The sequence below is a fragment of the Wyeomyia smithii genome, chromosome 3 (genome assembly GCF_029784165.1).
Source record: "Wyeomyia smithii strain HCP4-BCI-WySm-NY-G18 chromosome 3, ASM2978416v1, whole genome shotgun sequence".
Taxonomy (NCBI): Eukaryota; Metazoa; Arthropoda; class Insecta; order Diptera; family Culicidae; genus Wyeomyia; species Wyeomyia smithii.
This window is the reverse complement of record NC_073696.1, coordinates 234,070,875-234,093,231: the sequence shown is the minus strand read 5'-3', so window position 1 is coordinate 234,093,231 and position 22,357 is coordinate 234,070,875. Positions and strand designations below refer to the sequence as shown.

The 22,357-nt window shown below is 37.3% G+C and overlaps 1 protein-coding gene across 3 annotated transcripts in view; it reads left to right on the top strand.

Moving 5' to 3' along the window:
• The window catches only part of LOC129726793 (neuropeptide SIFamide receptor-like), a 74,169-nt gene extending 54,032 nt beyond the window's left edge, over positions 1–20,137 (top strand). For all 3 annotated transcript variants that reach the window (XM_055683892.1, XM_055683890.1, XM_055683889.1), the window contains 7 exons: positions 6,155–6,568; positions 6,765–6,946; positions 16,623–16,767; positions 16,897–17,008; positions 18,928–19,128; positions 19,272–19,383; positions 19,447–20,137. In XM_055683892.1, coding sequence (XP_055539867.1) covers positions 6,321–6,568; positions 6,765–6,946; positions 16,623–16,767; positions 16,897–17,008; positions 18,928–19,128; positions 19,272–19,383; positions 19,447–19,784 — 1,338 coding nt within the window. In that variant the 5' untranslated portion in view covers positions 6,155–6,320 and the 3' untranslated portion in view covers positions 19,785–20,137. The remainder of the gene's footprint in view (positions 1–6,154; positions 6,569–6,764; positions 6,947–16,622; positions 16,768–16,896; positions 17,009–18,927; positions 19,129–19,271; positions 19,384–19,446) is intronic.
• Positions 20,138–22,357: the final 2,220 nt, after the last annotated feature.

Genomic DNA, 22,357 nt, shown 5'->3' with positions numbered 1-22,357 from the left:
TTCTGTTTAACCTATAGTGACTTTTGTTTTCAATATTTAGATAGCGCTAGGTTAACTTCAGTGTTTTTTTAAGTCAGAAAAAAAGGTTCTATTACAAGGATGCCGACAATCTGGTACCTATTCGCAGCGCAGCATGATGAAGGATTTTGAAGTAGAATACTTCTCTCAGGAAGTTCGGCTACATAGGGGTGTGAAGTGAAAATCTAAAACCGAAAAAAGTGAAAAATATGTCCAATTTCAAATGCTAATAAATCGGTTAGTATTCGATGGATTTCCTTAGTTCTTGCAGAAATAGATTGGAAAATCTTATAAGATTCTTCCCAGAAGAAGATAATTGTAATTTTATAATTCACGCTATTGTACTATTGAAAATAGTCAAGCCTTGTCAAAACGAAAAATTCGACCTCTAATTGTTCGTTATATGATTGCTTCCCAAGCACGGTCGACAGAATCATATACCTTGCAATTTGAAACATGCTATTTGGCCTATGTAAGAGCCTGTTTCCGCCGATGGCGGAAAGCGGCCACAGCTGTGGCGTAGCAATAGATAGCGCACTAGCTGCAGCGGATTCCAGCAACGATAGCAGCTGGCCCAGCTGATGCAGGGACAGTTGATACCAATGGCAGCGTATAGCGGCCACAACTGTGGCATGGCTATGGATAGCGAACTAGTTGCAGCGGATCTTAGCATCGATAGCGGCTGATGCAGTGAGGCACTTTAGTGAAATGCAGTCTCTGTGCAATAGTGGGCACTTCACTGAAAGAAATCGACACGACATTATAAAGTGTTTTGCACTTGAATTCGCCCTACTGGTCAAAACATATAGAATTCATATGCGAAACACTTTAGAATTATTTATCGTGCAACACCTCATTTTCAAAAGTAAAACACTTTCAATTCTCGTGTTATGACATATAGACATAAAGTGTTTTGATTTTGAATCTCAAATGAATGTTCATCGAGCTTCAAATGATTTTTATTCGATTTTGAAATGAAAACAGTTTTTGGAAATGATTGTATATCATGTAACCTTTGTTTTATTTATAAAGTTTAAATTTCACTATAATAATTAATCACCAAAAATAAACTTTCCTTCTCTGTTGAAGAAGCCTGTAAAGCAAACAAAAAATTTAATTAATTTAATTTCATTAATTGTTAATTTAGTAAACAAGTTCTTGCCTCTAGCGTAAAGATGAAAACATCAGAATCTCTGTGATCTTGAGCTAGAAGAACGGAATAAGATAAAAATTCGATTCTTTTACATGACATAAATTACATACCTTGCAAAAATTTACAGATGTAGTCCGGAAAATCGTCGAATTTTTAAGCCGCATGACACTCACTGACTCTTCTGTCACCATTTTCCTACTTTTCAGCACAGACGGCACTTCATTTGACATATAAAAACAAAAAATATCAACTGAAAGTGTTTCGCACATGATAATCACTGTGATGAAACAGTGGGGCAGATTCAAGTGCAATTCACTTGAGAGGGATGTTGGAATCATACGTAAATGAAGTGTGGCTCATAGATGTAAGTTGATGTGTGTGACAACTTGAAACGAAAGTGAAAAATTATTGAATTCGATAAGAAAGATTCTTCAAATAACGATGCAGAGTCATTTTGATACCCAAATGATGAAACACTTGGATGGAGCGTGCCCAGTTTTTTCAGTGTAGTAATAGCATTCAATGAAAAGTTGACTCATTTTGACAACACGTGAGCCGTCTAGTTTTGAGTGTTAAATCAGCATTGTCTACTTTATCACCAGAAATACTTTATTCGCCCTGTCAGTGATAACGCAAAGATGTGATCGGCATCTTATCCGATACTAAAATGAACAACAAATTGTCCTTTTCAGGATGAAATAAAAACTTGATTGAAGAGTTGATATTTTCTAATGAGTTATTGCACATTTTTAAATTTGTAAAAGTTATAAATTTTACTTAATTTCCGTGTCTCAGAACGTACTGAATTACCTTTTCCTTCAGTCATGAGCACGACATCCGAAAAACTTTTATCTCAAAATTTAAAAATTGTCAAGCCCCAACCATGACAAGCAACTTACTATTTTATTGAAAATGGTCAATCTTTGTTGAAGCGCAATATTCGATTGATCTGATTAGTCAACGTTTATTTGCTAGAAAAAATGACTGACACGCAAGCAGCCGGGTTATCGTTCTTGTAAAAGTATTCTACTTCAACCTTGCGGTCGTGGCTTTGCGCAAAACCCCTCCTGTTATTTTTTGAAGTAGAATATTTCTCTCAGGAAGTTTGACTACATAGGGATGTGAAATGAAAATCTAAAACCGAAAAAAGTGAAAAATATGTCCAATTTCAAATGCTAATAAATCGGTTAGTATTCGATGGATTTCCTTCGTTCTTGCAGCAATAGATTGGAAAATCTTCTAAAATTCTTCCCAAAATAAGGTAATTGTAATTTTATTATTCACACTATTGTACTATTGAAAATAGTCAAGCCTTGTCAAAACGAAAAATTCGACCTCTGATTGGTCGTTATATGCTTGCTTCTCAAGCACGGTCGACAGGATCATATACCTTGCAATTGAAAACATGCTATTTGGCCTATATAAGACCCTGCTTCAGCCGGAGCCGCTCATAATAGTTCTAGACAGCGACAACAGCAGTTGTCCTTCCTTAGCAGCAGCACTAGCCCTGTGGTTGGTCACCACGTCTCAGGAGCAACGCGGTTTTTCTCAGCGTGTGTCGCCAGACAGCCATTATTCCCCCCGTGTTGGGGCAGCATGATGATTGCCATCAGGAAATCCAATTTCGGAAATCAAAATGCCTTTTTTAAGGCAAATAAACAAGTCATTGAAAGTTAATAATTTCTGTCAACGCAAGCAAGCATTCTGTGTTGCATCCTAGCAATTCAATTTTGTCGCACCCGTCTAATCTACTGAATGTGAAATAGCTTCCACAGTGCATGTTGTCCGTGTATCTTAATTTCCCCAATGTTAGGGCAGCTCAAAGGTTGTAATTAGCAACCGATTTTGAACCGCAACATGCTTTTTTCAAGGCAAATAAAAAAATAATTGAAGGTTAATAATTTTCTGGCATCAACACAATCAGACATTCTGTGCGGGATGCAATCAAATTCTGTTGTAGTTGTCTAATTTTTACTTTCACTTTATTTAGTAAACCCCCCACTGTAGGGGCAGCGCAAAGGCTGCGATCAGCATAACCCACATTGAATAATTAACTGCCCTGTTAGTACGCATTCACAAAAGCAGTTAGTTCGACTATGCAGAGCTAATTTGTAGTCGATTCAATCAATCAGCATAAACAGAATTTCGTCGTCTCCCAGCTGCTAAGTTGCAACATGATGCAACACGCAACAGCGAGCAAACGAAATCGCTTGATGTTACAAACCGCAATAAGATACGGGTTAAAACCGTTGCGTGTGTGAGAGCACCATCGGTGTTTATTCGCTGGATACACTATCTACTGTCTACTGAACGCAATAATCTGCTTACATGCGACACGGGGACGGGAACATTTTCTTCAACCAAGCTGCACAACACGACACAAAACATGTTATTTTGTTGCTTCAATGAGAGTGCTATCGGTTCGGCTCGACAAGAAATCATTTTTGTGCATCCGTGCTACGAAACTGAGGAAAAACTTTAGAAACTGAAAAAAGAGGTGGAGCTTATCAAATGATCGCTCTGAGCCGGAATGAAGTCACACATATTTTTCAAGTTATATCATTCCACCACGTACGTAAAATAATTCATTCCTATTTTCATCCCTATATGAGAGCCTGTTTTAGTCGAAGCCGCTCATAATAGTTCTGAACAGCGACGACAGCAGCAGCGGGAGCGAGCGGTGGGTACCATCGATAGCGGATAGCGGCCACAATTGTGGCATGGCTGCGAATAGCGTTGCAGTTGCTCAGCAGTTGGGCCAGCGTATAGCGGCCACAACTGTGGCATGGCTATGCATAGCGTAGCTGTTGCAGCGGGTATATCAGCATCGATAGTAGCAGGGTCAGCTGATGCAACGACACTCCCTTCACTAAAATGCTGTTTCAGCGTGGTAGCGGGAAGCATCAGCAGCAGGCTTGCATGAAGTGAATACATCAGCCAGCAACTTTCTCTAAGGCCTCTGCCATAGTAGACGCGAAAAGCGGCGCGAACCGATACGCTCGGCCGTAGGTTAATGTAGAGCTCTACTGATGGCTGAGCATTAACCTTCAGCCGAGCGAATCGATTCGCGTCGCTTTTCGCGTCTATTATGGCAGAGGCCTAATGGGAAAGTTGTATCATTTTGTTCAGAAGAATATTATTGTCGGTAATATTACAGAGATGCGATTGCGTAAATCCGATTTTGAATTGAACAATTGTTCTTTTAAGAACAAATAAAACACTTATTTGAAGAGTTAATAGCTTTCGGTACCAAAAGCAGTATAGTGACAGCCTCAGCGGTAAATGCAGATGCAGCCGGTACTTCCCTGAGGCCGATGTAAAGGTAAATGGGAGCAGCACGGCGAAACAGTTCGGGTTATGCTTAGACGCGCGTCATTTTTCGTTGTTGATATTCCCCACATGAAACGACGCGCTTTCGTATGATAGCGGTGGTATTAGCGGTAGATGCATTTGCCAACAAGCCGTGTCTAGTTTTCAATGTGAAAACACCTTTCTCACTGTGTTGACCGTGCGCCTTAGTCCTCACTATCAAGGTAACACAGAGATGTAAGATAAACACTACATCCTATGATAAATTGAACAATTGTCCTTATAAGGACAACAAATGAATTAATGAAGATTTAATTTTGAATTAGAATACTTCTCTCAGGAAGTTCGGCTACATAGGGATGTGAAATGAAAATCTAAAACTGAAAAAAGTGAGAAAAATTTCAAATGCCAATAAATCGGTTAGTTTTCGATGGATTTCCTTCGTTTTTGCAGCAATCGATTGGAAAATCTTCTAAGATTCCTACCAAATGCATGAAATTGCAATTTTATCATTCGAACTATTGTACTATTGAAAACTCTTAAGCCTTGTCAAAACACAAAATTCGACCTCTGATTGGCCGTTATACCGCGCTTCCTCAAGCACGGTCGGCAGAGTTTTGGACCTAGTAAATTGGGAATGCATCATTTGGCCTATATAAGAGCTTCATCAGATAATAAACAAACATTTCATCGGATATTAAATTGAACAACTGAAATTTGACGAACACAAATGATTATTTGGAGAGTTAATATTTTCTCGTTTTGCGCTATAATCCAAAGTTAATTATCTTCATCTACATGCATACTCTGATTATTATTACGTGTTTGCGTCGCTTAGTGTTTGGCTACGGTCATGCAGAACGCAAATAATGGCGCGATGCGATCCGGCAAGACGAAATCTGTTGAAATGTATAGCTCTACTTCGCCTTAAAAAGAGCTGTACATTTCACCACGGTAAGGCGAATCGCATCGCGCCGGCATTCGCGTTCTGCATAACCGTAGCCTTTGTTCCGTTCCCGTTTAATGATGTCGTATTAAATGTGCATATTACAATTCGGCAGCACTTCAACGTCTCATTTGCACAAAATTTAAGAATATTTAATGAACTTCATTCAAAATATCAGACAAAAAGAAATTACAATACTGCCAACTGACACGCAAGCAGCCGGGTTATCTTTCTTGTAAAAGTATTCTACTTCAACCTTGCGGTCGTGGCTTTGCATACAACCTTCTTGTGATTTTACTCTGGATATTTTTATTTGTATTCGGATGGGACATCAGAGGAAAACTTTTTTCGTGTGGAATTTGCAAGTGTTGTAATGGTTGAACGAAAACCAAGCTGTAGAATTCCAAATTAAAAATGTTTTTGTTTTCCAGAAAACGGACTTTTCAAGCTGATAGAGTCATACTTTTTTCTTTACCTTCACATCGATATGCACCGAGAAAATTACTATGAATCGTTCCTTTTCTTCTTATTTTATATTGTATGTTCTTTATTCATTGAAGTTTCTAAGAAACCGAGAGCAAACAAGAAACGATTGAAACTTTCATACAAAAACTAAAAAATATAAATATTCATAGAGGTTCATAACCCATATCTTAAAACAAGCTCATCCTGCTCAATCAACGATAAGATTACTCGAAAAATTTAACAATCTCCCAATTTGATTCCAGCTGATTAACTGTCTAGCTTATCAAGGAGGGTACAAGTCTCAGCATGAGCAGCCAAAAAGCCTCAATCAGACGTGAAACGTGCTAAATTACCGTGAGTCATCCTGTGTTAGTCAGAACTACGCGACCGCTCGGGCTGTCAGCCCCTGCTTCAGCAAGTTCCCATTCAATGGAATCCAATTCAATTAATTGTACGACCGACATCAGCTCGAGCCACAATTGGACCTGCTTTGTTGTGCACTATGAGACGGAACCGGCATTCCCCGATTCGATGGGGCCGTTGCCCGTCGTCAATCTTAGCAGCGCTTTCCAGCCGGACGAACTGGAGCTTGACACGAACCGGAAGGACTACCCGATGCTGGCCTTCGATCCGGCCTATCAGCTGCGGTATGGGATGCTAGGAACAATACTGCTGAGGTTTGTATATTTGTTCTAGCCAACAACAATTTGGGGTTACTTGTAAATTAACGGAAAATTACTGAATGCCGATGAAATTAGATGCTCAAATATCTATTAAATTTCAATCAAAGTGCTAAATCTACGTAATTCAACCCAATTCAATTTTTTCTGGCACTTCAAGACTTTTTTTTTTAATAAACAACTTCATTTTCAGTGTTGCTTACTCGCTGATTTTCATCGTCGGGCTGCTGGGAAACATCTCGGTGGTGATTGTGGTGAAGAAAAGTACCATGATGCGCTCTCCTACGAATCGTTTCATCGTCAATCTGGCGTACGCTGATTTATTAGTCAATTTTATCTGTCTCCCGTTCACCCTGATAGGCAACCTATATCCGGGTAAGTACAGTGTGAATTATATATATATTGGCCCAATCAAATTAAAAATTAAATTCAATACCAATCACAGTCAGAACAAATTTCATCCAATTAAGTTCGACAGACGAAGGTCCATAGAGAACGCGACCTAGTCAGTCCTTTCAGTCCACAAGAAGTGCGAAACTACATCCATTCGTCAGCCAAGAAATGTTTGCTTAGGTTCGTCACTTCACGGGAGCCGCCTCAAGCGGAAGCAGTAAAAATCACATATTGGTACATCCTTGAATTGAAGGCATTGCTTGTTTTGTTATCCGATGGGGATCGATCAATTCTTCACAGGCAGCCCACTTCACCCACGAGCGCCGTCAGTCAGGATGGTTCTTCACACACTCTCTCCCGGGCAGGATTTATAGGCCAATTGTTAGCATGCCATTCCCGAAGCTACATTTATTTTTTTATCGTTCATCATAACAACAAGCACTCTGGCTGGCAGCGAGAGAAAAGCCATGCAAATAGAAAGATCCGCTTTTTGATGAGCAGTCTTTGAACAAAGGATGTTTTTGAACGTTTTCGTTTTCAAAAAGTAATACGCAGGAATGGGAAACAAACGAGTTGAGAGTGCATGCTTGTTAACTTTAATAAGATAAATAGATAACTAAGATACGCAAATCATGGCGCAATTCCTTTTACAAACATGATTGACAAGCAAACCATTGATTCGTTTATTCCTCGAGCAACCAACATTCGATTTCTCTTTTGATTTCATATGAGAAACTTGATTTTTTGAATCATGGATTTCCACCGAATAAAATAAACTAGCATACTTGAGACGGTTGTGTTTTTCAAATCTTTCACCATTACATGTACAAATAATACTATTTCTAAAGAGTATTTTATTATTCTAGTGCTTTATTCGATCAAAACACGAGAAAGCATGATTATATGCTTGAACAAAATATGAGCCATAGCAATAGTCGGATTTAAATAAATAAAAACCCAGAATATCTCTACCTCTGAGGTGAAAGGGTATAGGAGCCAGAAATGGCCGAATTTTCAAATGCACAAGACTCGGAAACAAGACCTGTGGAAATCGAAACTCGGCAAAATAGAAAAAAACTAAACTTTATGAAATGTCAATAACGTCAATGATGCCAAAAGTTTTGAAAGAATTTAAAATTTCTTTAAAGTAAAAGATTTGAAAATTTTAGTACGGTAAAAAAATTTGAAGAAGTTAAAAATGTCAAAAACATCAAAACTGTCATAAATGCCAAAATTCTAAAATATGTTGGAGTTTTCAACAACTGTTTATGTGTCAAAAAATCAAAAAAGTGAAACATGTAAAAAATATTTGTGATATCGTTAAAAATGTTAAGAATGTCTATTACGAATATTTAGAAAGTTTGAAATATCTTAACTGATAAGTATATTTAAAAATGATATTCCTTTCAAAAGTGTCGAAAATATCGAACATGACAGAAACGTCTGTCTACACTTCACTATTAATCAAAATGTCAACAATGCACAATCGTGACAAATTAAAATTTACAGCTACAATTATTTTTTTGGTGTCAAATTGTCGGTTTTGTAGTTGATTTTAGAGAGGTCCCTGTGGGTCTGTGGTTAGCCGTGTCGATCAGCTAGCTCTCCCATACAGTTGTGATATTGGGTTCGATTCCCGATCAGGTCGAGAATTTTTTTGTGTAACTAATTCCTTTAGTTTGCTTGCAGTTTATTTGGTTACGTTAACCTTCAAATGCTGCATCAGAACATTGAAAAGAATTTATTGCAAATTTGAGAAAATGAACACCGAAAAAGGTATTACAAGTTTGCTGCTCGCCCAGAATACACCGAAGGAAGTTTCCTGGTTAAGAGGATGCCATTTGGAACGGAGCCAGGAAAGTGGAGGTCTGCGGTTTGTACGTACACTTCTAATTGGTTCACACAAAGATTCTTCGCAGCCCGATACGTTGCAAAGGAAGCCAACATTTCTGTAAAACGATGCGAAGAACATCACAGAAAGCTTCATGCATATTCCAGAGCTAGAATAAAACACCACTTCATTATGGAGCGGGTAAAAGAGCTACAAGTGACTCTTCCGAAGAAATTGCTTTTTTATTAAAAAAAGAATAATAATAATCCTGTTCTCCAACGAAAAACTGTTCATCATCGATATTGTGTCTTATACGGCCGCACAGACCGGTCCATTTAGCTGAAATAAATTAACGGATATTCCGGGGAGAGCGATATTTAGGTTCCAAAGCAAACATCCGGCGGGTTCAATGATGTATGAATTGGTGGTGTCCAACGGTTTGAAAATGCCGCCTGTTCTGATTGATTCTAGTGTTAAAAACGATACCGTATTTCAAAGACCCAAGTGCTTCACTGGGTGAAAGCCAACTATTCTTAGAATCAATAGGTTGTTGTTATTGCTTAAAGTAGTTGTAAATGGAATTTGTGATACATTTTCGCATTTTTTCCTGCCGCACTCTGTACGTACACTGGTCACATGGTCACAATGGTCTAGAAATCGAACTTAGCGAGTAATTTGGGTTTAGAGCTCTATAGCAATGTTTTAAAGCGGATTTTTTTTCTACAAAGTTTTTACTTATGATAAAGCGCTTATTAAAAATTATCAAAAACTAGGGTGACCCAAATTTTTAAAGAAATCAATTTTTTTACCTTTTTAAATAGAAAAAAAATTGTTCTATAATATTATTGCTCCGTTGATTTTAAGCAGCTTTGTGGATAGAAATTTTTTTAATCTTTGATAATAATCGATTTAGATTAAAATAAAACACATTTTCCGCTCTAACTTTATTATTTTAATTTTCACATTATGACTGTCTCTAAACGATTTTTAGGGTATTTTAATAGAAACAATTTGCAACGCTGACATTGTGAATATCTCAATTCTTCTTAAAATTGTTAATGTTTTTCATAAAAATATGCCTTTTTCATTCGTTTGTCGTTCTTTTCAGGGCAAACATATGGCCATAAAAACGGCTTTATACGATGTATTTTATTTTCAAAAATTCATAACTTTTGAACCAGGTGATCGATTTTGATCTTTTTGGATGTTGAAGGTAATTAATTTTCTATTTAAGAGAAAATACCAAAAACAATAAATCTGTGTGCTTTCACATGCAACATATATCAAATTATTACAATTTTTGTTATGTTTTCAAATTAAAATAACTTAAATATCTGTCTGTCTATCTGTCTAATCCATATAGGCTCGGAAACTACTACACCGATTGGCGTGAAATTTTGTATATAGGAGTTCTAGGGGCCGGGGAAGGTTACTAAGATAGTTCGAGACCCCTTCCTGTTCTGGAAGGGAGGGGTCCCATACAAATGAAACACAATTTTTCTGTACATCTCGAGAACTAATCAAGTAAATGGAACCAAATTTAAATGGTGGTTTTATACCCCTCCCTCTTGGTCCCACACAAATGAAATATAAATTTCGTACAGCTCGAGAACCAATCGAGCAAATACAACCAAATTGGGAATACGAATGATTTTAGGGGTAACTAATATGTCCAAAGTGATTCGATACCTCTCCGTCTTCTGGAAGAGAGGGATGCCATACAAATGAAACACAAACTTCTTCAGATCTCGAGAACTAATCAGGTAAATGGAACCAAAATGGCATGTAACAGCCATTGGCGTAACTACGGGGTGGCTATAGCCTCCCCTAGGATTTCTGTTGCCCTTCCTAGAGTTGATCATACCATTACTAATTTTACTTCTCAAAATTGTTCAGTTGGCACTAGAGGACGGGACTTTCTGAAAAAATATTTTCATCGACCACACCAAAATAGCTGTGAATCTACTTCAACAAGGAAACAATTCAAAAAAAAGGACGTCATTGGATACGCATTCATTGTTTTTTGCCCTACCTCTTTATCTATTCCTCTGCCTTCAATGACGCGCGTTTTGATTTCATCAACAAACTGCTGTCAAAATCCGAAAGCGGACCTTTTTCCGAATCGTTTGAAATGTTGTTCTCCTGATTGCAATTGAAGCAATCGCCGATTCAGGTGAGTGATTTCAACTATGGGCTTCGGTTCATATCACCACGAATCAAATATTTGCAGGAATGAAAAAGAATGAGAACAGTAGAGCGTAATTATTTTGTCAACTTCCTCCAGCTACTGCTGCAGTGCCAAAATCGGATCCCACGAGAAATACACGAAGTAAAAAAAAATTGCTATACTGTTTTTGCATTAATAATTAGCGCCCCCCTAGGATTTTTCCTTAGTTACGCCAATGGTAGAAGCTTTTAAAGCCAACAAATATTTCCATGGTGGTTCGACACCCTCCCTCTTCTAGAAAGGAGGCTCCCATACAAATAAACCACAAATTTCGCGTAACTCTGAATCAATCAAGCAAATACAACTAAATTCGGCATGTTAAGGTTTTTGGGAGCAAGAAAAATGTTCATGATGGTTCAACAACCCTCCCTCTTCTGAAAGAGAGGGCTCCCACACAAATGAAACACATATTTCTTCACAACTCGAGAACTAATCAAGTAAATGTATCCAAATTTAAATGGGGGTTTTGGGAGCAAAAACATATTTTTTTGGTGGTCCGACACCCGTCCCTCTTTTTAAAACAAGGCTCTTATACAAATCGAACATAAATTTCTATGGTGGTTTGGCATTTCACCGAGCTCTGTAAGGGAGGAGGGAGGTCTCCTAGATAATTTGAACAGATATCTCAACCAGTTTTTCCGGAACACAGCTTAAAATGATCGGAATGATGCACAAGAGCCAAAAACCGACTTCAGACGCAATTTTTTAATTCAAGATGAAAACTTCCGGTTTCTGGAAAACAGCAGAACAGCTGAACCAGAATGACACTCAGAGGCCCAAAGCTGTCTCCCAATGCCCTTCTGAAATCCAAGATGGTGACTTCCGGTTTCTGAAAAATAGCCGAAACTTACCAAAAACCACCCAACATGAAAATTTCCAGAATCGTAATGATGCTTTGGAGCCACAAAACGACCTAAGACACCATTTTGAATCATAAAATTGTAACTTTCGGTTTCTGGAAAACAGCCAAAAATGGGCGATTTCCACCCAATATCCGGAACCAAAATGATGCACAGAAGCTAAGAATCGACCACAGACACCATTTTGAATTCCAAGATGGCGATTTCCGGTGTTTGGAAAACAGCAGAAAATTACCAAATAGCATCCAATATCAATATTTCCGGAACCATAATAACGCCCAGAGGCCAGAAATTAACTTTGCATGCCTTTTGAGGTCCAAAATGACGACTCCCGTTTTCTGGGAAACAGTCTAAAGTGACCAAATACCACCCAATATAGATATTTCCGTAACCGTGATGATGCACATAAGTCCTAAATCGACCCCAGATACCACGTCGATCAAAGACAGTTTCAGAGTAAAAATTGAAACGAAAAAGTTAGAGCGAAATTTTTCGATCTAAATCGGTTTTTTCAAAGATAGAAATTTTTTTTTCGGATGGTATTTTGTTTTTTGTTTTTTTTTAGATGGTACATTGTATAATAACTTTCGTTCTATATGCAAAAATAAAAGGTTAGATACTTGATTTCATCGAAAATTTGAATCACCCCAATTTTCGATAATTTTTCAATAAGCGCTTTATCATATGTAATAACTTTGTTAAAGAACTTTTTTGTCAAATATTGCTATTTAGATCTTGTCCCAAACTTTTAGCTGATTTCTTTTTTTTTTTTTGTTATTTATACAAAAACAACTCGTCAGTGTATACAAACGAATAATCCTGCTAACTCAAAGTTTTATCAATGTGTTTTGGATCAAATCGATATGATATTCGAAGAATTTCGTTGATAAGTCCCTCAAAAACTCAAAACTTGCAGATATTTTTTTTTTAATTTAGATTCTTGAAAGCCCTATTTGTCTCTCTGGCACACTATCAGGATGTTTTGAGGATCAAACTTAGGGAAATTCCACATATTTGCAGCAAACTCCGTAGGGTTCTAATCCATAATGGAAGAGTTTTGGGGAACTTATATAATAAGCTCTAAATTGCATGCAAACATACTATACTAGTTTTAGTAAGGATTGATATATTCCAACATATTCACAAAAACTACTTTTTTTGAATATGTTGGAATATATAGATAATATATAATATATATGAAAAAATAAAAAATATAAAATCATGTGCTCGAAACTTCCTGAATATCAAATTCGCATTTTGGTAATTTTGGCCGTTTCTCTTTATAAGGACCATCTTCTGTGCATTGACTAAAAAGTCTATAGAGCGAACTCGAAAAATTAACCGTTGACAGACTGTCTTCAGCGATCTGTTTATTAATAGATTCTGTTCTTTAACATGCCCTGAATCGGCAAATCACGCGGATTGTTTAATGAACTGGCTCTATCAATCATTACGAACATAAAACCTAATTATTGCACAGTCCCGGTAGAATGTTTATAGCATGATGTGTAGGAGGTGGTGTAACGGTTTAGGTAATTAAGAAGTATAGATGCTGGGTGAAGAAACGGTTTTCGCTTTGGAGGACTGGTCATGCAACAGAAACAAACTTTTTCGTGGTTGTTTATGTACAGGGTGTTAAGTAAGTTCGAATACAACTTTTCATCGCTGTGTAAGTCGCAGCGTTCGGCGAGGACGCCGGAAGCCACCAAAGTGGTGAGGGAGCATATTCGTCGAAAAATAAACCGCTCGATCCGGAAGACCACATCTCCTGGACTGTTATGTATGGTCGTACATGATTTTCAAACAGAGCGAGCATAAAGTGAGCACTATAAACCAATTTAAGAAGCTCATTTCTAAGATCTAGGACGAGATAGTGATCCAGGTGAGAAAGTACTGAAATTTTTCTCAGATGTACCCATGGGCTAAAAATTTTATTTTGTGCTTTTATTGATCTTTCAAATCACAACTAATTGACGTATTGGGCATAGTACTGCCGCTCATGGGAAGTCCGTCTCAATTGCTTTTTTGTCAATTTTGAGTTTATTTATGGAATCAATTTCTTTTTTATATCTACTTTCGATAAAACAAATATTTTTGAATACTTCGTTCTGAGAAACTATGAAAAAAATAGCAAGTCGGTTTGTCCCACAGCAAAAGTGATCGCAAGTCGGTCCCATTGCAAAAATCTTCGCAATTTAACCCCACAGCCAATAATGATTATGAAAAATGTGATATTTACCACAACTTATGGTCTTCAGGTTTAGAATTGGATGTACCAAGTGATATTCGATAGGAGGTTTGATTGAATTTTACGCGTTCTACATCGTGTGGCTCTAGCTGATAGTACAATTTTTTCTCCAAGACAAAGTTTCCACCAGTAGCTTCTTTCAGCTGTTGTTTGTTGACGGTGAACGCTTTAGGTATGTCACTATATTGTTAGTTAAAGCATTCTTTAGTAAATACGTCGTGAATTTCGTTTGACACCTACACCTAAACTGATTTCGAATTTATCAGTAGTATAAAATGTAAAAACAAAATCTAATTTTATTTTGAGCGGCGCAGTTGGTATGTTGTGTTATGCTTCTCACAAAAAACTTGTTTAATGAAGCACGAGGAAAGGTCATTTATAAATTGACCAGGATTCATTCCAAACGCAAGCTATAGCACCGCCATCGATTTGCAGTACCTAGTTTGTTTTCTCATCAGCACCAAAACGCAAATGGGACGGACTTGCTATGAGCGGCAGAGTAGCAGATAATAAGTGTATCTTTCCGAAAAGATATACACTAAAAATTGGAAAATTTTAATATTTTTTTTTATTACTTCAAGTCAATTATCAAGATAACTTTCAATGTATGTATGTTCAATGTACGGTCAGTTTTTTTATGCGGGTTGATTTCTTCAATAACTCAAAAATGTTACGAGATATTAACATATATCAGTTTTTTACAAAATATTCACAATTTTTGGGTGATCTTTAAACTGACCACTAACATATCCAAACAATATTTAACCGTTTTGGAACAGTTTTCTGCGTCATTTTTTCAATCTAATTTAGTCTTTTTTACGCGGTTCCATACAAATTTGGTATCTCCCGCGTAAACGAAACCTCTATAGCTAATATTCAGCTTTGAAAAGTGAAATTTTTATTTTTTATTATATTTTTGAGTTATTTTTATCTTACGGTGTATATTTTTATCATGGATTATAGTTTAAAACAGAATTAAACATTGACTTAACAACTTCTACAACACGCGACGAAACCACTGAGAAATTTTTGAGAATACAATGACAAGGACAGTACAAAAGTAGGTACCTACTTACAGTTCTTGCTCAAAAACGAATACCGTGGAATGGGGTGAAATTGATCAGTGGGGGGAAATTGATCACCTGAAAATTTATGATAAAAAAACTAATCAAAAGATATTACTCTTACAACACTAGGCAATGTTAACGTGTTCTTAAAAGTAACTTTTGCATAATTCACATACTTGTCAAAGTTAACCCTTGCATGCCCGGTGCAATTTTTCATATTTTCGAAAAATTCTTCTAACTCAGTCAAAACTCAATCAAATTTGATTAAACAAGTTTTCAAATAACAAAAAAAGTATTGAATTTACTTAAAGTAATTTTAGTTGAGGGTTAATTACGTTAAATTTGGAGAAGTGAGTAAAGTTTGGAAAAAGCTCAAAAAAATGTAATTTTCAACAATGATCATTCTATACCATTAAAGAAATACTGATGAATTAGCAGGAAACCACAAAGATTTTAATTTCAGAGCTAGTTTTTGAGCTTTTGCAACAAACTAAATTGAAATCGGCCTAACGATGATCAAATCAGAGCAAATTTAGCCACCAGCAGCTCGTGAACAAAAATAACAAATTTTAACCTGAAATATCGTTATTTTCGTTTCCAAACTAGCTGTATATGATATTTTTCAGTACAGAAATCATCATTTATCTTTGGCATATCGAAAAAAAGGCACATTGTCAAAAGAATGTATGGATTTCAATGGTGATCAATTTCACCTCAATTTACCTCATAGTACCTTATAGAATTATCGAATTTGTTTCATGAAGTAGACAATAGAAATTTCACCAATAGCCATAGAGGTTTACTGGAGCACATACCAGTAGTTGTTTTAAAAATATATTATTTCGGGAATAATGTACATGAAGCTAGTTAATTGGAAATTGTTATAAAAATTGATCAAATTTACCCCGTTCCATGGTACTCCTTTAGGTATCATGCTACGCAGGAAATGTCTGAAATAGCAATCCAGCTCTGTATCTTTTTTGAGCGTGCTAATCGTGACTGCGGAACGGTTTAGGACTAAACAGTAGAAGGAAAGTAATTCTCGTGCTGTTGTTACTCAGCACTTGTCTCCACCAGTCATGATAGGTTTCCTGCACGCCACGTTTAGTCGATAAACGAACCCTTGTGGTGAACCCCCGTAGCCTTTCACGCTGCGTGGTTCAGTGATTTGATGCTCTTTCTAACAAAAATAATTTGCCGATTGAATTTGTACGTGCGTGCCGATAATTATTCTCTAGGCACAAACCAATCAAACTGCCACATTTAAAAGCTTTGTTAACATTAAAGGTTTTAATTGGAATTCGGATGAAATTCATTCACAGTACAAAAAAAATAAGCTAATGTTCTACTGGTGGCACATAAAAACCATTCTCTCTAAAAATACCATTATAGTCTTATCATAATTTTCATCATTGCCTTCCCCAGCCTGGATCCTCGGCGTGTTTTTCTGCAAAACCGTTTCCTATCTGCAGGGCGTCTCGGTTTCCGCTTCGGTCAACACGCTGATGGCCATCTCAATCGAGCGCTGCGTGGCCATTTCGTTTCCTATCTCGGGAACCATTACCACCAGGTGAGATAATCTAGCGTGGGTCGGCTGGCTTGCCCCCCAGTAGACCTGGGCCGAAAAATAACTCACCGCTGCTGATTACTTACTTGTGTACATTTTCCCCGTTTCCTCCTTCACCGCACGCACACGCAGGCAGTACCGAGTGATCGTTTCAATTATCTGGACATTCGCACTGGGCATAAATCTTCCGTGGCTGTTTGTGTTCACGCTGAAACCGATCGGAATACCCGGCAGTCTGGCACAGGTAAGTCCTGTTTTGCTTTTTCTTCTTACGCTTAGTGAATGGTAGCAGTAAAGCTCTCCTGACGTTCTCCTCCGAATGAATAAATTTTTGATCCCCCACGAACTTTCGGGCCAAATAGGGGGTGGCATTTTTCTGACACGTTCCATTGATAAAGATTTGGGCCAGGTCCGATGGTGCGACGGTATGAGAGGTATGCTCAGTGTATGATAATGGCTTGGAAGGACACACAATTATGTTCCTGCTAAAACGTTTTCCTCGCCTTCGTCAAGTCAGAATCAAATAATTAACTTATTGTTATTTTCCCCTCAATTACACTTTAGCAGGGAACGTGATTTGATTGCTCGGGGCACGAGGCTTCCGGATTTTTTTTTTCAAGGGTTTTTAGTGTCGCATAGTTCTTATATCATTATTTTATAATCAGCCATACTATTTTGTTCTCTTTTTAAAGCTGGGCTTTTTTGTACTCAACATTTTGGTTGTCATTTCGTATTGAAGCAGAAAGAATTTTTATATATTTTCAAGGAACTTTTGAATGCCTTTAAAAGTTCCTGAAGGTAATCTCATTTACACACAATTTCACATTCACATTCAATTATTTTCTTTTTTTTTTTTTTGTTTGCAGCTAGATTTGAATTTTTTCTACAATCTTTACTCTGATAAATTTACGCCTTTTTCCTAAGTTCCTTTGTGACTCTCTACAAAATAAAAATTTAAATTTAAATATTACACAATTTTGTTACTGACAGCAATTAGATTGGATGAATAATTCAAAAGCTGTATATATCTATCGTCTGCCTGTTCCGTAGGTAGCAAAAAGCCTTCAGGAAATTACACAAAATAACGAATGAGGGTCAGTATACGCACTCTGTGCCTAATAATGTATGCAAAATACCTTATCGTGTTTCATTCCATTTTAAGCGTATAAATATTTACTTTCATATTTATTTCAACAAACTTAAAAAAATATTAGCTTATTGTAGTAATTTTTTTATCGAGTCACTTTTGAAGGAAGTTCCATAATTTTTTGACAGAGCTATGTTAATAATAAGTTAACCTAACTTTTATATATACGAACTGTTATAAAGTATGCAGTGCTGTGCCAATATTACCGCATTTCTTGGTAGGTATTGATGTCTACTCCTATTTTGTTGCAACCCCAAAAACCACCCCCTCTTTGGAAAATAAAAACATTTTAACGGCTAGAGCGTTTGTTTTAAAAAGTCAGCCGATAAACTTTTCTGCCTAATGAAGCGCTTCTAGCGTACCTCCTCAAATGAACTGATTCTTTCCGGGAATCTATAGTTGATTTGGTGGATTCAGCAATCTTAGATATCTGATAAGAAATTTTCAAGCTCAAGTCTTTCAAATATTTACTTAGCAATGAGCTGTAAATGCACAGTGGGCTAGGCTAGAAATTAAATTTTCCATATTTTCAATTCTGTCATTTTTGTCATAGCTTATTTTTAAGGATTTTTGTGGTAAAAAAAACTTTTATTTAAATAAACAAAACAAGCGGTTCAAATGTCTTAAAGTGTTCAACTGGCGGCTGAGCTTGGCCCACTGTTAGAGGGTGCCGATGCCTTTATATGGCTGTCTTATCATGTATGTAAAACAGAACGATTTGAATTTTGATTTGATTTTTCTTTCCACTCAGTCAGTCGTCGTACTTTCCACTACACTACGTAGACATTAGCGTACGAACAAAACGAGCATGCCCAATCATGTGCGTGGATCAAATCAATAGCCAGCATGTAAACTCCACATTTTAGTGCAACATTTTTTCCCCATTTTTACGCAGACGACAGCGCAAATGACATGATTGAATATTTTTCCAGTAAATATTTGCTACAGTCCGTTTATATTTGGCGTTTATATTTTTTCTCATACGGACACGACTGTTTCCTATTGTTGTTTTTCAGATTTGCACCGAACTGTGGCCTTCACCGGCATCCGAAAGTTGGTACTTTCTGTTCGCCAACCTAATTCTGTGCTATCTCGGTCCCCTGCTAGTGATATCAATATGCTATGTTATCATTTGGAAGAATGTTGCCTACCGGAAGCTCCCACGGGATCTGATAATCAGCAGGAAAAACGAGGTCTTTAACCAGAGCAAAGTGAAGGTTGGTGTCGGTGTGTGCTTTTCATGTAGTAAACAATGCGTCCCCATCAATGGCATGTGAAAAGCAGCAGCAGAGCAGGCGTTTTAATAATGAAGATCATCAAGTGTTGATAAAAAACAAACTCTTCTCTCAATATTTTTTAGGTTATCAAAATGGTTTTCGTGGTTATCATAACGTTCACACTGTCATGGTTACCGCTGTACACAATATTCTGCTTCGTTAAATTCGCCGGAGACTTGATATACGACGATTCAGGTGAGAAACACTGGCGTTCTAATATAATGACATCTCACTAATCATTTTACCAATTTGCCACAGTACAAACATTCATCTTCGGCATCCTACCGGTAGCGCAGTGGCTCGGAGCGGCCAACTCGTGCATCAATCCCATTTTGTACGCGTTTATGAATCGCAAATTTCGGGCCGGATTTCGGCACCTCTTCCGGTCGTGTTGCTCCAACGAAGACGTCGAGTGGGACCTGCCGACCACCGTTATTCGGCATGACGAGTCGAGGGATCACGTGTTGCGTCGGATACGGTCGGAAAAGCATTTTCCGCGGAATGGCAACAGCAACGGTTTCGGACCAAACGGTCACCGGCAACCCCTGCGGCACACACAATCCACGCGGATCATTCAGTCGCGGCGTGGAGTTTGAGCTCTTACTCTATCCCGTTTAGATTTATCGATTTTCTCGTTAGGTGTGCAAAAAGTTCAGAGGTTATCAGTTTTCGAAACCCGTATAAAAGTTCGCGTTTTAAACTAAGAAGTAATGTTTTGAGGTAATACAAAAAACCGAAAAATGCGTACAAAGTACAAACAATAAAACAGAATGCAAAATATATTCGTACGTTTGATATCTCAGCGAGCAGAAACATTTGCCATCGAAGTAGTTAAAACACTTATCGATAATAATTGAATCTATTTTCCTATCGTATTTTTGTGATATTTAGCTAAAAGTGGAAACTATTTATTGTGATTCCGGTCGAAAGCAAATAGAACTTGTAAAGTTGCCCAAAATGTTTACTTTTTCAATCTTTTTTAAATTTATTATATCACAATATCTAGATAAGCGTAATTTGGTTACCTTTAAGGGGTAATGTCCACTAAATGCTCAAAAAAATAAAGGCTTTTTTCGTGATTTTTTTTAAGGATATTTGAGATGTAAGGTATATATTGTTGGATTAGGCAACTCTTGGAGAATAAAAAAATTATTATTGCTACTTTTTTTACAAAATGGCGGCTGTGCAGCGATTGCCGTAAGCCGCTTTTTTTAAAGTTCTTCCGCGACAAGCAGTAGAAGTCGTGCCCAACTCCACCTATAACCAAAACAAATTTTTTTTCGTTATCTACATAAGTATCGCTAGTCAAGTACACATGATTTTATTTTTAGAACTTTTCTTCGCAAAATGGCAACGGTTAGGAAAAAAAATTCATTTTCGACAAAAAAATCGATCCTAATAGATTATAACTTTTGTTATTGGTAACTAATCGCTAAAATCGTGTGTACTTTACTTTGAAAACATGGTTTTGAGAAAAACGCGTTTAAAGTTTCAAAGTGCTATAAGTGTTAACAATCGCAATAATAAAGCCTTGGGGCTTATTTTACCTTGAGTCAGCTATCCCTGCGCCGTAAAGTTGTTCTTCCTGGGCTTTATTTTCCTCTTCTTCCTTCTTTTATCTGATGTAAGGCTGCGCCTACCCTCTTTCGCGATATCAGACTTGCGATGCTCAGCGACTTTGACGCGGTTGGCATCCGAACCCACGCCAAACTCAAGCTTGTCACTCATATTTAAGTACTTTTGAATATAACTCACAGTTAAAAAGGATAGACAAAACTCAAACAAAGAACGTACACAACGAGAACGGCTGATCGACTAAACAAAGGAAAATTGAAAGTAAACACGTGCTCTAGAGTAGAGATGGTTCGGGTTTGAAAACCCGAAACCCGAACCCGACTCGTACCCGTCGGGTTCGGGTTTGAAAATTTTCGAATGTGTCGGGTTCGGGTTTGAAAATTTTTGAAGGTGTCGGGTACGGGTCGGGTTCGGGTTTGGTGAAAAAAAAATTGTCGGGTTCGGGTCGGGTTCGGGTTTGAAAATGTCGGGTTTAGGTCTGTAAACCCGAAACCCGACTATATCAAATGAGCATTTTTATAAGATAATGATGTCTAATTTCATGCAACTGTAAAAATCACTAACATTTCAATACCATTCGAGGCTCAAAGCTTCAGGGCAACCTCGAATCGGTACAAAAAATCGACCTCCCCAAAAAAAATCTCGGGTTCGGGTCGGGTTCAGGTTTCACAAAAATAAAATTTTCGGGTTCGGGTCGGGTTCGGGTGTGATCGAAAAAAAAATCTCGGGTTCGGGTCGGGTTTGATCGAAAAAAAATTCCCGGGTTCAGGTCGGGTACGGGTTTGAAACAAGCCAAACCCGACCATCTCTACTGTAGAGACGCTGTAACGGTCGAAACTTCATGCAGCGACCTCTATACTTCGAATTCACACGAACACGACATCGGTCATAGGTTCCTTCTACTAGTTTACAAAGCCTCGAAATTAAAAAAAAAAACGAGCATCACCAAAACAAACGCAACATGTTATTTTGGAGTTCGGTAAAAATTGATTCAAACGAATTTTGAGTTTAGATCAGTACTTGGGCGATGTAGATTTTGATTCTAGGATAGTTTTAGCATGATTAAGACCAATAAAAAAAGACAAGAAAAAAATTTTTTTGGAGGATATTACCCCTTAAGAAATTCAAATTTCAGCTCAAAAATATATATGCATAAATGAATCCTACACCAATGAAATGTCATTTGCAACTTTTTTATATAAAATTTAGACAATTTTCTCACAATGCATAGGTTGATAAACACAGTGTAGAATCTACTTTGTTCAAAATTTATTTGAATTCAGTGTTGCTCGGTAAGTTGTAATTAACATTATCGAGTAAGCAAAACATCACAGCACAGGCTTTGAAAATCTGTACGCAACCATTTTTTCCGTAAGATTAGCACCACTGCGACCATTATTTTGATCATTTGTGGTACTCCAGAATGGGGTGAAATTGACTAGTGGGGTGAAGTTGATCACCTGAAAATTTGTGATAAATAATACTGATCAAAAGATACTGATCTTACAATACTAGCTAATGTTTACGTGTCCTTATCCTTAAATACAACTTTTGCTGAATTCATGTACCTGTCAAAATTAACCCTTGCATACCC